A 13,916-nucleotide genomic window follows, 5' to 3' on the forward strand; every position below is an offset into this window, starting at 1 on the left:
TGCCATTCCCTTCCCCACTGTAAGAGGGGAGGTAGACACAGAGATAAGGACAGAAATAGAGACCGAGCAGATGATCAGAAAGGGTGATGCTGGGTCAAGGGAAGTTCAGATTGATCATGTGACCTGCCTGAGGTCACAGGTTACAGCTCAGCCATGACTGCGGAGTTCCTCTTTCCCCATCATGCCATTCTCCTTCAGAAGGGAGGGAGTTGTGTGAAGGGAGAAGCCAGCGGTGTCTGCTTTGCATTGTGTAGACTTTTCCTTTAAAGTTCAAGCTCCTGTCCCACGTAGGGTGAGCCAAAACGGCGCTATGAGCCTGCGGTTGCCAGCCACGCTGACGGTGATGACGCACTGCGCCCTGAGCCTGCAGCCTGCTCCAGGTAGACCAGCTCTCCGCTCCCCGTCTTGTTCCCATTCCCCGACTGTTGGGCCTGGCAGTCGGTCCACCTGGTGGGAGGTGCAGACAGCAGACTTGATACTTGCCACGTGGGTTCAACTACTCCACAGCTTAGCTTTTAGTTTTAAATGATCCATTTCCCCCTGACATCCTGGCTTTTTCTCAAGGGACACCTAGTTGCAGATTTCAACATCCTCTATGAATCAGTGAGCTTTGGTGCTGGAAGATCTAACATGCGCCCTGACTTTGTCCAGAGTTAGAAGGCGTCTGGAAGATTATCTGGGTCTGTCTCTTTATGGAGATACAGAAACAGCGAGTTGCTTTGCTCATAAAATGCTGGTAATTAAGAATACCAGTACGTTAAACCAGTCTTCTCATCGAGAAGTTTTTAGTTTAATGCAGCGTCATAATTTGCATTAAAACAGCACCAAGTTTTAACAATGACTTGAACAGAAATAAAACGTAAGAATAAGATCACAGTATTGTCTTCATTTCAAAGCAGCAAAAAGGTTTCTCTGGAAGCATTTAATTACATTCCCAAGTCAAGCTCCTTATCTTCCAAAGTCTGAGCAAACTTGAGTATTATATAATTCCTTAGCATGCTACCAGCTCTGTGAAACCTTTGAACTCCAGAACTTTTTCTGGACTTCTCTTTAAAACCTCTCTTTAAATCTGGTTTACAGTAACTCTTGGTGAATATTTAATAATAACGATAATAAAACAAGTGGTCAACGTGAGGCATGTGGGATCTTGGGAATCTTAGCTCTCTGACTAGGGATCAAACCCATGCCCCCTGCATTGAGGGGCAAAGTCTTAACCACAGGACTGCCAAGTAATTCCTCAAAAAATGTGTTTTATTCATACATAGAATGTTCTTTGGCAATAAAATATAACAAACTATTAATAAATGCCATCTCATAAGCAAGTCCTCACGTTGACCACTTGTTTTATTGTCGTTATTATTAAATATTCACCAAGAGTTCCTGTAAACCAGGTATCATAAGCAAACCTTAAAATATCGTGCTCAATGAAAGAATTCATTCATAAAAGACTACATAGTTTACGTTTCCATTTGTGTGAAATATCCATAATAGGTGCATAAATACAGACAGAACACGGATTGGTGATTACCTGGGGGAGAAAGAAGTGAGGAGCACATGTTCAGTGAGCCCAGGATTTTCTTTTGGGGTGATGGAGATGGTTTGGAACTAAATAGGGGTGGTAATTGTACATTTTGAATGTACCAAATGTTACTGAATTGTATACTTTTTTTGTGTGAATTTCACTTTAAAAAAAAAAAGGCTGAAAAAAGAAAACAATAAAACAAGTCCTCAAAAAATTTACTGAGCACTTTTTACCCAGATGGCAGCTTTCTAAACCGCTTATACGGGTCAGTTCTTTGTATCCACTGCAGGTCTATTGTCTTCTCCACTTCATAGCGGAAGAAACTGTGCTATGGAGTTAGGTGGCTTGCATAAGGTCACACAGCCTATTGGAACCAGACTTCAAATCCAAGTGTTTCACTGCAGACTTGTACACTTGTGAGGTGTGACCTCAGTATTTAACAAACGAGTGAGGGAGGATGGGCGGATGGGTACATGGATGCATGGATGGTTGGAGGAGTGGATGGGTGGACAGATGGAGGAGGGGCGGGAGGGAGCGATGGATGAAGGGGATGGATGCGTGAAGAGCTGACTGGCTGGTCAGCTGGATGAAAATAAAGAACAAGAAGCAGTACCCTTGGGTCACCTCTAGCCTGGACTCTTCACTCCTGGGCATCCAGCACGAAGTGTGCAGATAAAGGCTGGGCTGGCCCAGGGACGGCTCCCAGGGTGGCAGTATCATGCTGAGTGAGCTGGGAGGGGCTCGCTTGAAATGACCGCAAGTCGGGAAGCCCTGGGAGTGATGGGACAGCCCCAGCTGAACTGCCTTCCCTCGCTGCTGTTGTCCAGACTGGAGCATAAACAGCCTCCTAATCTGAGCTCCGAAGAGCTGCCCAGGGCACGCGACACCCTGGGCTCGGATTGGGCATCCTGCCAAAGCCAGGGATCAAACTCTCCAGGGGCAGGAGAGCCGTCTGGGGGCTGAGTTTACAGTTATTCACCCCAATCTCTCCATTGGCTTTTAACAAAGCCATTTTAAGCATCCAATTAAGTTGTAATGGACCATTAGGATCACTAATTGTTGTGTATTTAATAGGAGAAACTCACTCTCGAGTAGTTAATGTAAATCACTTGCTGAATGCTGATAACTACGCTCCCCAGACAAGCCGATTTCTGTGTGTGAAGTTCCCCTTGGCTCACCCTCCCTGAGTGGACTTTCCACCTCTCCAGTTAGACACACCCTCCGTTCGCAACGGCAGGGTGGGTTTTGCTTCTGTCCTGTGGAACACAAGATGGGAATCTTCTCTCTAAGCATGCTACCAGCATCGCCGCCCCCTCCCCCCGCACCTGCACTGGAAGCCTCTCTTGGGTATTTGGGGAGTTTGGAGAGCAAGGTCAATGCTTTTCTCTATCCCGAGCATTCAGCCTGACACCTGCTGTAATCACTGGCTGTATGATGATGAGATCAGAGGGAGGAAAGACTAGGGAGGTGAGGATGCTCCCATATCCGCAGCCTGTGCTTGTTCTGGTGGCTGAGGCATGGAGACTGGAGAGAGAGCTGCTGGAGGCTTTCTGCTGCAGGCTGGCATCGCTGGAGAGTCCGCCTGGGCTCACAGCCCCAGGGATGATGATGTCAAGACTTGAGAGCCCTACCAGCAGGCACTGAGGCCCTTTCCTCAGGAAAATAAAACCTCACCAAACCTGCTAGCTGTGTGACACCTCCTTTCTCAGATGGAAGAACAGAGACTTTAGGGGACCTCCTGACTTCAACCCTGCCTACCCCACTCCTGATAGAAAGGGGCTTTGGGGTGAATAAGAAGATGAGAGAGTGAGTAGATAACATACCCCCAGGAGGAAGTATGTTCTGAAGCCAGGTATTTGGAAAGATCGCTGTTCAGTCGCTCAGTCACGTCTGACTCTGTGACCCCATGGACTGCAGCACACTAGGCTCCCCTGTCCTTCACCGTCTCCTGGAGCTTGCTCAGACTCAGGTCCATTGAGTTGGTGATGGTTGGTGATGTCCAACCATCTCATCCTCTGTCATCACCTTCTTCTCCTTGGAAAAGATTATCCAAGTCTAAATCCCAGCACAAAATTCCGTCCCAAATACACTGACAAGGAAAAGGATTTTATTTTTATATATTTATCCACAACACCTGAGGTTGGTTCCCAGACCTCTTCTGTTAACTACAGACCAGATTAAATAAAATTAAGATATACTGGCTTCCCAAACAATGGCTCTGTGATGGATTTCAGGCTTGGTTGGTTCAAGCCATGCTGTGAGGCGTCAGAATCTCTTTCTCTCTTTCTGTTTCTCTCTGTGTCTCTCTTCCTCGTCTGCCCTTTCCTTCTCCTCTCCCCACGCCAGGATCTTCTGCAATGGCGTGGTTCTCATGCAGGCACTCCATCATGGCAGCTTGCAGTCAGCAGCTCTAGACTTCTATCTAAGAGGGTAGTTCCCTCACAATGGGAGCTGCTGTCCAACAGCTAATGTCCTGGAATTGAGTCTCACTGACCCGGCCTGGGTGACATTCCACTGGGAATGGTCAGCCAGGCTCTGGTCATATGCCCATACTTGCAGAAGAGGGTAGGTGTCAGCTTCATCCAAACCACCCCCAAAGGAAGACCCAGAGTGAGAAAGAGGGCTGCACCATGAATGTATCAGTCCTGTCCCGACATGCTGTGCTCTGTGTCCTGGGGACCTTGACCAGCCAGGACCACATCACAGGGCGCTGGGCAGTGGCTCTCTGAGGAGCAACGCGACTCAGGTGCGGCTGAGCCATGGCCTGGGTGTGCTGCTGGCTGATGTGAAGGGGGCGGCCCTGGACACCACAAGCGGGAGCCTGTTGGGGCAGTCCTTGGTATTTTTGGTATTTTCTCTTCTGAATGACCCTTGGACCATCTTGTCAAATTCCACTCAAATCTCACTGGGATTTGACTAGGGTCGCACTGGCTCTCTGGGTGAACTGGGGAGAACTGACATCTTATATATTGTTTCTTACCCTCAAGCGTGTTATTTCCTCCCTGTATTGGTGTCCTCTTTCAGTTCTGTTCAGTTCAGTTCAGTCGCTCAGTCGTGTCTGACTCTTTGCGACCCATGAATCGCAGCACGCCAGGCCTCCCTGTCCATCACCAACTCCCGGAGTTCACTCAGACTCACGTCCATCGAGTCAGTGATGCCATCCAGCCATCTCATCCTCTGTCGTCTCCTTCTCCTCCTGCCCCCAGTCCCTCCCAGCATCAGAGTCTTTTCCAGTGAGTCAACTCTTCGCATGAGGTGGCCAAAGTATTGGAGTTTCAGCTTCAGCATCAGTCCTTCCAAAGAAATCCCAGGGCTGATCTCCTTCAGAATGGACTGGTTGGATCTCCTTGTAGTCCAAGGGACTCTCAAGAGTCTTTTCCAACACCACAGTTCAAAAGCATCAATTCTTCGGTGCTCAGCCTTCTTCACAGTCCAACTCTCACATCCATACATGACCTCTTTAGTAAGTCAATAGAAGCTTACAATAAGTCTTGTACCTTTCTGGTTAGTTTACTTTTCTTCTCTAGGTACTTGACAGCATTTGTTGTCCTTTCTCAATTTTATTTCCTAATTGGTTATTGTAGATTGCGTCATGCACTCTTATTTTGGCTCCCAAGGGATGAAGAAAGATTCAGTTGAGACTTAATTATAACAAAAAGGGGTGTGTGATTTGTTATGTCATTAACTGAAAAACAGGGCTGGCTGGCTTCAGGCACCAAAGGATGAAACCTCTTCCCCTGCTTGTGTCCTCCACATACATATCGTTTAGGGAAACACCAGCTGCTTCAACAGATAACCCTTGGTCTTGGCAGCTGAACCCAACACAAGATGAGTCTGCTTATTGATCATCTAAGAGTCTCAGTGCCTCTTCTCCGAGAAGGGATTCCAGGACGCAGCCTCCATCAACCCAGGGCTCCCAAGGTCAGCTCCAGCCTAGGCAGGAGGGAGGGAGGACGGGGTAGCACTTATGTGTCTACACGGAAGTGGTGAGAGTCAAAGGGTAAGGAAAAGCAAAATGCGGTCCAGCCGTACAACGGGGTGTCATTCAGCAACGGAAAGGCAGGAGTGTACCGACACCAGCTGCAACATGGACGCACCTTGAAAACACAGCACGTGAAAGAAGCCACGTAGAAAAGGCCAAGTGTTGCGCAGCTCCGTTTCTATGGAATGAGTAAGGGCGCTTCCACAGGGACAGAGAGCAGGTGGGAGGTGCCAGGGGCTGGAGGAGAGGAGGAGGCGAAGGGGCTGCCAACGGATGCAGGGGGGCTTGGGCCTCTGGGTGGGAACCGCTTCCGGACGCTCGTGCTGACTTTCTTCCGTCAGTTCTCCGCCCCTGATCTCCGGTGCCCCTGCTTGGGGTTCTTTACCGATTTAAACCCATCCCTGCCAAATGACCTTGCTCAAGTTTGTGGACCTCTTTCTCAACGTTGGCTCCTGCACCATGAAATCGGCTCGAATAAGCCAGTCTCAGAGACTTATTTCTTGAAAGCAAAGTCTGTAAAATCTCTCTTCAGCAATGACCACCCGCTTTCGCGTGTTCTTTTTTAAAATACAGATATTTAAATTTACCATATACATGCTACGTACACAGTTTTGAAGGAATAAAAACCCCACACTCCAGAACATAAGACAAGACACAGAACAAAGACTGGCGCTGCCGTACAGATGGGCCAGCAAACGTGAATAACAGGTGTATGGTTTCTGGCTTTCCAGGGGGCACTAGTGGTAAAGAACGCGCCTGCTGACACAGGAGACATAAGGGAGGCAGGTCTCGTCCCTCCTGTAGGAAGACCTGGCAACCCGCCCCAGGGGTCTTGCCTGGAGAATCCCATGGACAGAGGAGCCTGGTGGGTTACAGCCCACGGGGTCGCAAAGAGCTGGACATGACAGAGCAATTAGCACATATGAATACATGTGATTTTTAACCACGCTCATATTATGCAGTTTTAAAACTAATGTTTTACAATGATCAAATCCTTACTTGAAACTGTAGTGTTGGTAAAGGATGTATGCCATTTTAAGTATTAATTCAGAGACATACACAACAGTTTTGCTGGTATTTATGTGGTATAAATGAGGAATACACACGTGAAGGATATGCTTTCATGAACTTAACTGTGCTTTCAGGAGCCAGAGCATCCTTGTTGTTCCTGCCATGTTGGAGGTCAAGTTCGTGTCAGGGCGGCCCTCCCCAGCCCCCATGGTGGTTCGGGGCCACGTGACTTGCTCTGAACCGTTAATTGTGGATAGATGTGCAGCGTGCACCTTTGCTGCCAGTGAAAGCTCGTCCAGGGCACACATATTGTGCACCCACAGGACGAGACAATGTTCCAGATGGTGTCAGCTCTGTCAGCCTGATTCGGGGGTGAGCGTGAAGCAGGAGAGAGTCCCTGGGACCTTCAGTGGATGTGCAACACAGGTGAGAAACAGACCTTTGTTCTGCGGCACTGAGTCTTGGGGAATGTTTGTTTCTGCAGCACAGCTTAGCCACGCTGACTGATACTCAGTTGCCAGAGATCCCTGCTCATGACTCTGCTCTGATGCAGAGAGAGCCCTGTGAGCATTTCCCAAAATGCTGCAAGCCTTGCTCAGAGAGGCTGTCTGTTCTTTATTGACCCTTTTAATCAAAGTCTGGGGGAGGAAGGGCCATGCCCAGATTTGAGTTTGTTATGAGCTCTGATCAGTTCAGTCAAGCTGAGGTTCAGCCTGGAGCTGGTGAGACAGGTGATGTGGTCCAGACAGCCACGAATCAGAGGGTCCTCCTCCCAACGACGGAGAAGCCCATCTCCCTGTATTCTTCTCTGGTGACCCACATGTCCTTGAAGGTGGAGAGTGAGCACAGGATGGAGCCACCTACCCAGGCACCATACAGAGAATACGGACAGGTGGACACCTGCACGGGCGGGGAGGAGGCAGAGGGGGGAGTGGAGGAGGGAAGGGAGGAGGGGGAGGTGGGAGGGAGGGTCAGAGGGGAGACGGGAGAGAAAGCTGGATCAAAAAACTAGCAAACTGGGGATCAAAACGCCAGTCCCTGAGCGAACCTCACAGGCAGTCATCCCCCCGCCCCCCGGCAAGGACCGTCCATTCCAACCTTGAAAGACGCTTCGTGGCCTTCATCCCACTGCTTGTAGCTTAAAATTATAGGATAAAAGGGATAAGAACACAAAGGACCCACAGCTGACTGTTGGATTCACTCTAAAAACGCCCGACACACTTGATACGTATATTAAGACTACGCAAAAGGCAAACATTATTTTATAGAAAAAACACAGCTAAGCAAAAAACAAAAAGAAATCCAAGTAATCAGACCACGTGGAGAAGATCTCGTCTACCGCCTGAGGCATCACACCAAGACTTTCTCTGGTTTCTGCTCTGTTCTTACTTTTAGACTGACGTTAGCCAGGCATGTGGCAGATAGCGGTGTTTCTTAGCCAAGTCAGGTCACCCCTGGGTTGAGCAGGTAAACATCGCCACACCCACTTGCCAGGTGGCATCACTGAGGCTCTGAAGGACAGGTCACTTGCTCAAGGTCAGATGGTGTCTTCCTCACAGGCTCACTGACTCTCCTTAAGGCTCTCAGACACGTCATAGTACAACATGCTTATTCTCCTAAACTGCGAGGCGAACACACAACTGCAGGGCTAAGGGATTTAGAAGGAGGATTTCAAACACCCGCAGTCCAATTGGAAGCGGGAATGAGGGAAGATGAGTTGTCAGATTAAGTCATGGGGAAGCTTGCTGACTCCATTGCCATAGAACCATGCTTGGCTTGGAAACCATCTGCTACTATTAGTTAAGACAAGAAAAACTGCTAAAATTTTGGGGGGGGGGCGGAATAAGGAAAAGGGTCACAAAGGGCGTGGGAGAGCATATTCAGGGTCAGGCATCAGGCAGAGAAAAGAGCTGGTCACAGGAGCCTGGGACCCTGTGTGCTGGCTTTTTTTCCATCAATAAGCTGCCAGCCTGGATGAGCCACAGACCCCATCTATGTCCTGTCTAAACAAACAAACAAAACCAGGCAAAGGTGTACACAACATGAGGTCTGTTCATTCAGAAGAGAGCAAAGCCCCCAGCAGAAGAAAGTGGCCAGAAGGTCGGAATAAGTGACTACAAAGACATAAAAGGAGATGAGCAAGAAGGAATGCGGCACCGGGAACTATGTGCAGTACCCTGAGATGGGCCGTAACGGGGCAGAAGGTCAAAAGATGAATGCATGTGTCGCTCTATCACTTTGGTGCATAGCAGAAACGGACGCAACAACTGCCCTTCAATTTAAATGAAGAAAAAGAGAAAAGCTACAGGCAACTAGGAAACCTGCCAAAGTCTCACCTTCATTAGCCATTAAAGAAACAAAATTAAAACAGTTATTTTTCATCTACCCACTTGGGAAAGAGTTTTAAAAATGATGGGCCCCGTTGGAAGGACTGATGTTGGGGCTGAAACTCCAATACTTTGGCCCCCTGATGCGAAGAGCTGACTCATTGGAAAAGACCCTGACGCTGGGAAAGATTGAGGGCAGGAGGAGAAGGGGACGACAGAGGATGCGATGGCTGGATGGCATCGCCGACTCGATGAACATGAGTTTGGGTAGGCTCCAGGAGTTGGTGATGGACAGGGAGGCCTGGCGTGCTGCAGTCCATGAGGTCACAAAGAGTCAGACACAACTGGGCGACTGAACTGGACTGACGCTTAGGGAACAGCGTCGGTGAGATAGTCTCCCCACCACTGACAGGGCGAGAGGCTGGCTGTCCTCAGGGGAACCTTGGCCGCAGGTTCCAAAAGCCTTAACAGTGCATATATTTCTGGCTCAGGAAATACCCATCTAGAAATGGATTCTAAGGGGGAAAAATTCTCCTACAGAAATAAGAGGAAATCATGGCACAAGAACATTATTATAGCAAGATTTAGGTTGTCAGGAGAAGCTATTATTTTAAACGTTGGCCCCATGGAGACCAGCTGTTCTCTGAAGGGAGATGAGTCTGTTTTAGGGAGAGCATCCTTCTGTTCTTTAGGGGAGAATATAATGAGCTCTGTGGATGACTAAAGGTGAACCCACATCCTCTTCTCTTCCAGAGATGTCTAGATGGGAGAGAACTTGGGCAGAGACAGAGCTAAGTTTTAATAAAGTTACAGAAAATGGGTGATGCCTTCAAGCTTCATATGGAGAAGTTTTCGGGGTTGGGGGGTGGGGGTAGCTTGAGGGATCAGAAGAAGTGGGGATGGGAGAGTTTGGTTCAAACCTCAGTCCAGCCACAGGCTGGCAGGCAAAGCCAATGCAAGACAGTGTGAAGGGTGCTCTTTGCAATGGTGGTCAAGAAACACAGAGATGTAACATGCTTCCATTTGTTTTTCATTCTGGCTAAGCTTGCCTTCCTTTCTGGTTTAGGGTTTTCCCTAGGGGCTCAGATGGTAAAGACTCTGCCTGCAATGAAGGAGACTGGGGTTTGATCCTTGGGTTGGGGAGATCCCATTCTCCAAGGAAGGAAAGGAAACCCACTCTAATATTCTTGCTTGGAGAATCCCATGGACAGAGGAGCCTGGCAGACTACAGTCCGTGGGGTAGCAAACAGTTGGACATGACTGAGTTACTAACACTTTCACTTCCTGGTTTAATGCAAGGTTTTTACAGGTAAGAACTCGGAGGGTCAAGAGGAGGAGCAGTGGAAATGTATTCCTGAGGAGATTGGAGGACTTCAGAGTGAGAAGCCGTGAAGGATAAGAGCTTTCTAATAATTATGTAAATATCTCATCTCATGTGAGATGGTGGAAGGAGGCTGCAGCCTTGGGAGGTGAGGTGGCAGGTCAGTAACAATTTTCCAACATTACCTATATTTATGTAGCATCATATGAATCTGTATAAAGAAGATGGCAGCCTTAGGAGGCACAAAGGCGGGGGCACCATTCTCTAATACAAATGTGTGCCCTGGTGGATCCTATTTTATGATGAGGGTTGCAGTCTTAGGAAGGAAGGGAAGGGATTAATTTTCCAGTGTTACATGGATTTGTATAATAATAATGTAGTTCATCCTAAAGGAGACCAGTCCTGGGTGTTCACTGGAAGGACTGATGCTGAGGCTGAAACTCCAATACTTTGGCCACCTCATGCGAAGAGTTGACTCACTGGAAAAGACCCTGATTCTGGGAGGGATTGGGGGCAGGAGGAGAAGGGGACGACAGAGGATGGGATGGCAGGATAGCACCACTCACTCGATGAGTCTGGGTCAACTCCAGGAGTTGCTTGTGGACAGGGAGGCCTGGCGTGCTGTGATTCATGGGGTTGCAAAGAGTCAGACATGACTGAGCAATTGAACTGAATGGAGTTTTATATATAATGTATATACAAGAGGGCTGCTGACTTTGGAAGGGAGGCCTGTATTGATTATATAATACCTGATACATTTATTCTTCCATGAAATTCCTGAGTCTTCCCTATTGCCCCAGTAGCTCTGGAGGGGGAGGCGTAGAGACCACCCAGAGCAAGGAGCACTGGTGGGGGACAAGCCTCAGTCTTCAGTCTCTGAGGGGTGAAGAAAGCCCTTATTTAACCAAGAACATGTGGGAGGCCCCATCCCTCCAACTCCCAGCCACCCAGCCTGGGCTCATGCTGAGCTAGTTCCTTACAATTAGAGGGAGAGATAGGAAGATGCTTCTTCATGGCACAAACTGGGACTGAAATTCCAAACCCAGTGTATCCGTTCAGTTCAGTCACTCAGTCCTGTCCAACTCTGTGACCCCATGGACTGCAGCACTCCAGGCTTCCATGTCCTTCACGAACTCCCATAGCCTACCCAAACTTATGTCCATTGAATCAGTGATGTCATCCAGCCATCTCGTCCTTTGTCATCGTCCCCTTCTCCTCCCACCTTCAGTCTTTCCTAGAATCAGGGTCTTCTCAAATGAGTCATTTCTTTGCATCAGGTGGCCAAAGTATTGGAGTTTCAGCTTCAGCATCAGTCCTTCCAATGAATATTCAGTACTGATTTCCTTTAGGATGAACTGGTTTGATATCCTGGCAATCCAAGGGACTCTCAAGAGTCTTCCCCAACACCACAGTTCAAAAGGATCAATTCTTTGGCACTCAGCTTTCTTTATAGTCTAACCCTCATATCCATACATGACTCCTGGAAAAACCATAGCTTTGACTAGACAAATCTTTGTGGGCAAAGAGATGTCTCTGCTTCTAATATGCTGTCTAGGTTGGTCATAGCTTTTCTTCCAAGGAGCAAGCGTCTTTTAATTTAGTGGCTGCAGTCACCATCTACAGTAATTTTGGAGCCCAAGAAAATAAAGTCTGACACTGTTTCCATTGTTTTCCCATCTATTTCCCATGAAGTGATGGGACCAGATGCCATGATCTTCGTTTTCTGAATGTTGAGCTTTAAGCCAACTTTTTCACTCTCCTCTTTTACTTTCATCAAGAGGCTCTTTAGTTCTTCACCTTCTTCCATAAGGGTGGTATCATCTGTGTATCTGATATTATTGATATTTCTCCTGGCAATCTTGATTACAGCTTAAGCTTCATCTAGCCTGGCATTTCACATGATGTACTCTGCATATAAGTTAAATATGGATGACAAGATACAGCCTTGATGTGGTCCTTTCCTGATTTTGAAGCAGTCCATTGTTTCATGTCCAGTTCTAACTGTTGCTTCTTGATCTGCATACATATTTCTCCAGAGGCAGGTCAGGTGGTCTGGTATTCCCATCTCTTTAAGAACTGTGGATGGAGGTTCGTGACATTGTACAGGGGGCAGTGATCAAGACCATCTCCAAGAAAAAGAAATGCAAAAAGGCAAAATGGTTGTCTGAAGAGGCCTTACATATAGCTGAGAAAAGAAGAGAAGCTAAAGGCAAAGGAGAAAAGGAAAGATATACCCATTTGAATGCAGAGTTCCAAAGAATAGCAAGGAGAGATCAGAAAGCCTTCCTCAATGATCAATGCAAAGAAATAGAGGGAAACAATAGAACAGGAAAGACTAGAGATCTCTTCAAGAAAATTAGAGATACTGAAAGGTTGTTGCTGAACCACAAAAGACGCTGGCATTCTTGGCCTCCGGAGGAGAAGAATTCTGAGGCTTGATTGCTCAGCGCTTTTGTGCAATAAAGTTTTATTAAAGTATAAACGAGATAGAGAAAGCTTCTGACATAGGCATCAGAAGGCAGCAGAAAGAATACTCCCTGCTAGTCTTTAGCTGGATGTTACATAGCTACTCAGTTCAGTTGAGTTCAGTCGCTCAGTCATGTCCGACTCTTTGCGACCCCATGAATTGCAGCATACACACCAGGCCTCCCTGTCCATCACCAACTCCCGGAGTTCACTCAAACTCATGTCCATTGAGTCAGTGATGCCATCCAGCCATCTCATCCTCGGTCGTCCCCTTCTCCTCCTGCCCCCAATCCCTCCCAGCATCAGAGTCTTTTCCAATGAGTCAACTTCTCACATGAGGTGGCCAAAGTACTGGAGTTTCAGCTTTAGCATCATTCCAAAGAACACCCAGGACTGATCTCCTTTAGGATGGACTGATTGGATCTCCTTGCAGTCCAAGGGACTCTCAAGAGTCTTCTCCAACACCACAGTTCAAAAGCATCAATTCTTCGGTGCTCAGCTTTCTTCACAGTCCAACTCGCACATCCATACATGACTACTGGAAAAACCATAGCCTTGACTAGACGGACGTTTGTTGGCAATGTAATGTCTCTGCTTTTGAATATGTTACTAGCAGTCTGCTAATTAAAGAAAGGAAATGTCTCAAAACAGAGAATGGCACCAGGCCCCTCACCCACAAGATGCATTTTGAGAGAACCTTGGCACCAGATGAGTCATCCTGGGCCATAACATGATCGACATGAATCTTGGAGAAAGGCAAATTTCCATACAAATACATAGTTTCATTAACACAGATTAGGAGAACAGTGTGTGAGCATAACATACTGGTTTGTGAGGTCAGTTCTGAGCCTTTAGGTGGAACCCGCTTGAAGACAGAGTCTGGGGTAAATACATAGTCCATTAACATAGCTTAAGACAAACATCTCCATAAGAAAAATGCATTGGTTAGCTCTAGGTTTGAGAAAAGTTAAGTTCAGATGGAGCCAGGTGTCTTTCTGGCAACACAGAATTTTAAGAGAAACCTCCTTTAAAATTTGCAGAGACAAGGGGGGGAAATGTAAACTGGTCTGTTTCCTCCTGCTGCTTAAGAGAGAGATTAAAAAATGTCTGACACTTGTAGCCTATTTCCTCCGTTTGGAGACCCCTGGCCTTCCTGCCTGTTACCCCCAAGGGAACATTTCATGTGAAGATGGGTACAATAAAGGACAGAAGTGGTATGGACCTAACAGAAGCAGAAAAAAACCAGTGCATAAACATTGCTTCTAGAACTACTTTTATAAACGGGGG

General features: G+C 47.5%; 1 protein-coding gene across 1 annotated transcript in view; it reads right to left on the reverse strand.

Moving 5' to 3' along the window:
- Positions 1-3,607: 3,607 nt before the first annotated feature.
- Positions 3,608-13,916, reverse strand: part of LOC101118066 (uncharacterized) — a 44,860-nt gene continuing 34,551 nt past the window's right edge. The window contains exon 9 of the mRNA XM_042238162.2: positions 3,608-7,415. Within this exon, the coding sequence (XP_042094096.2) occupies positions 7,272-7,415 (144 nt within the window). The 3' untranslated portion in view covers positions 3,608-7,271. The remainder of the gene's footprint in view (positions 7,416-13,916) is intronic.

The sequence above is a fragment of the Ovis aries genome, chromosome 21, assembly GCF_016772045.2.
Source record: "Ovis aries strain OAR_USU_Benz2616 breed Rambouillet chromosome 21, ARS-UI_Ramb_v3.0, whole genome shotgun sequence".
Lineage (NCBI taxonomy): Eukaryota > Metazoa > Chordata > Mammalia > Artiodactyla > Bovidae > Ovis > Ovis aries.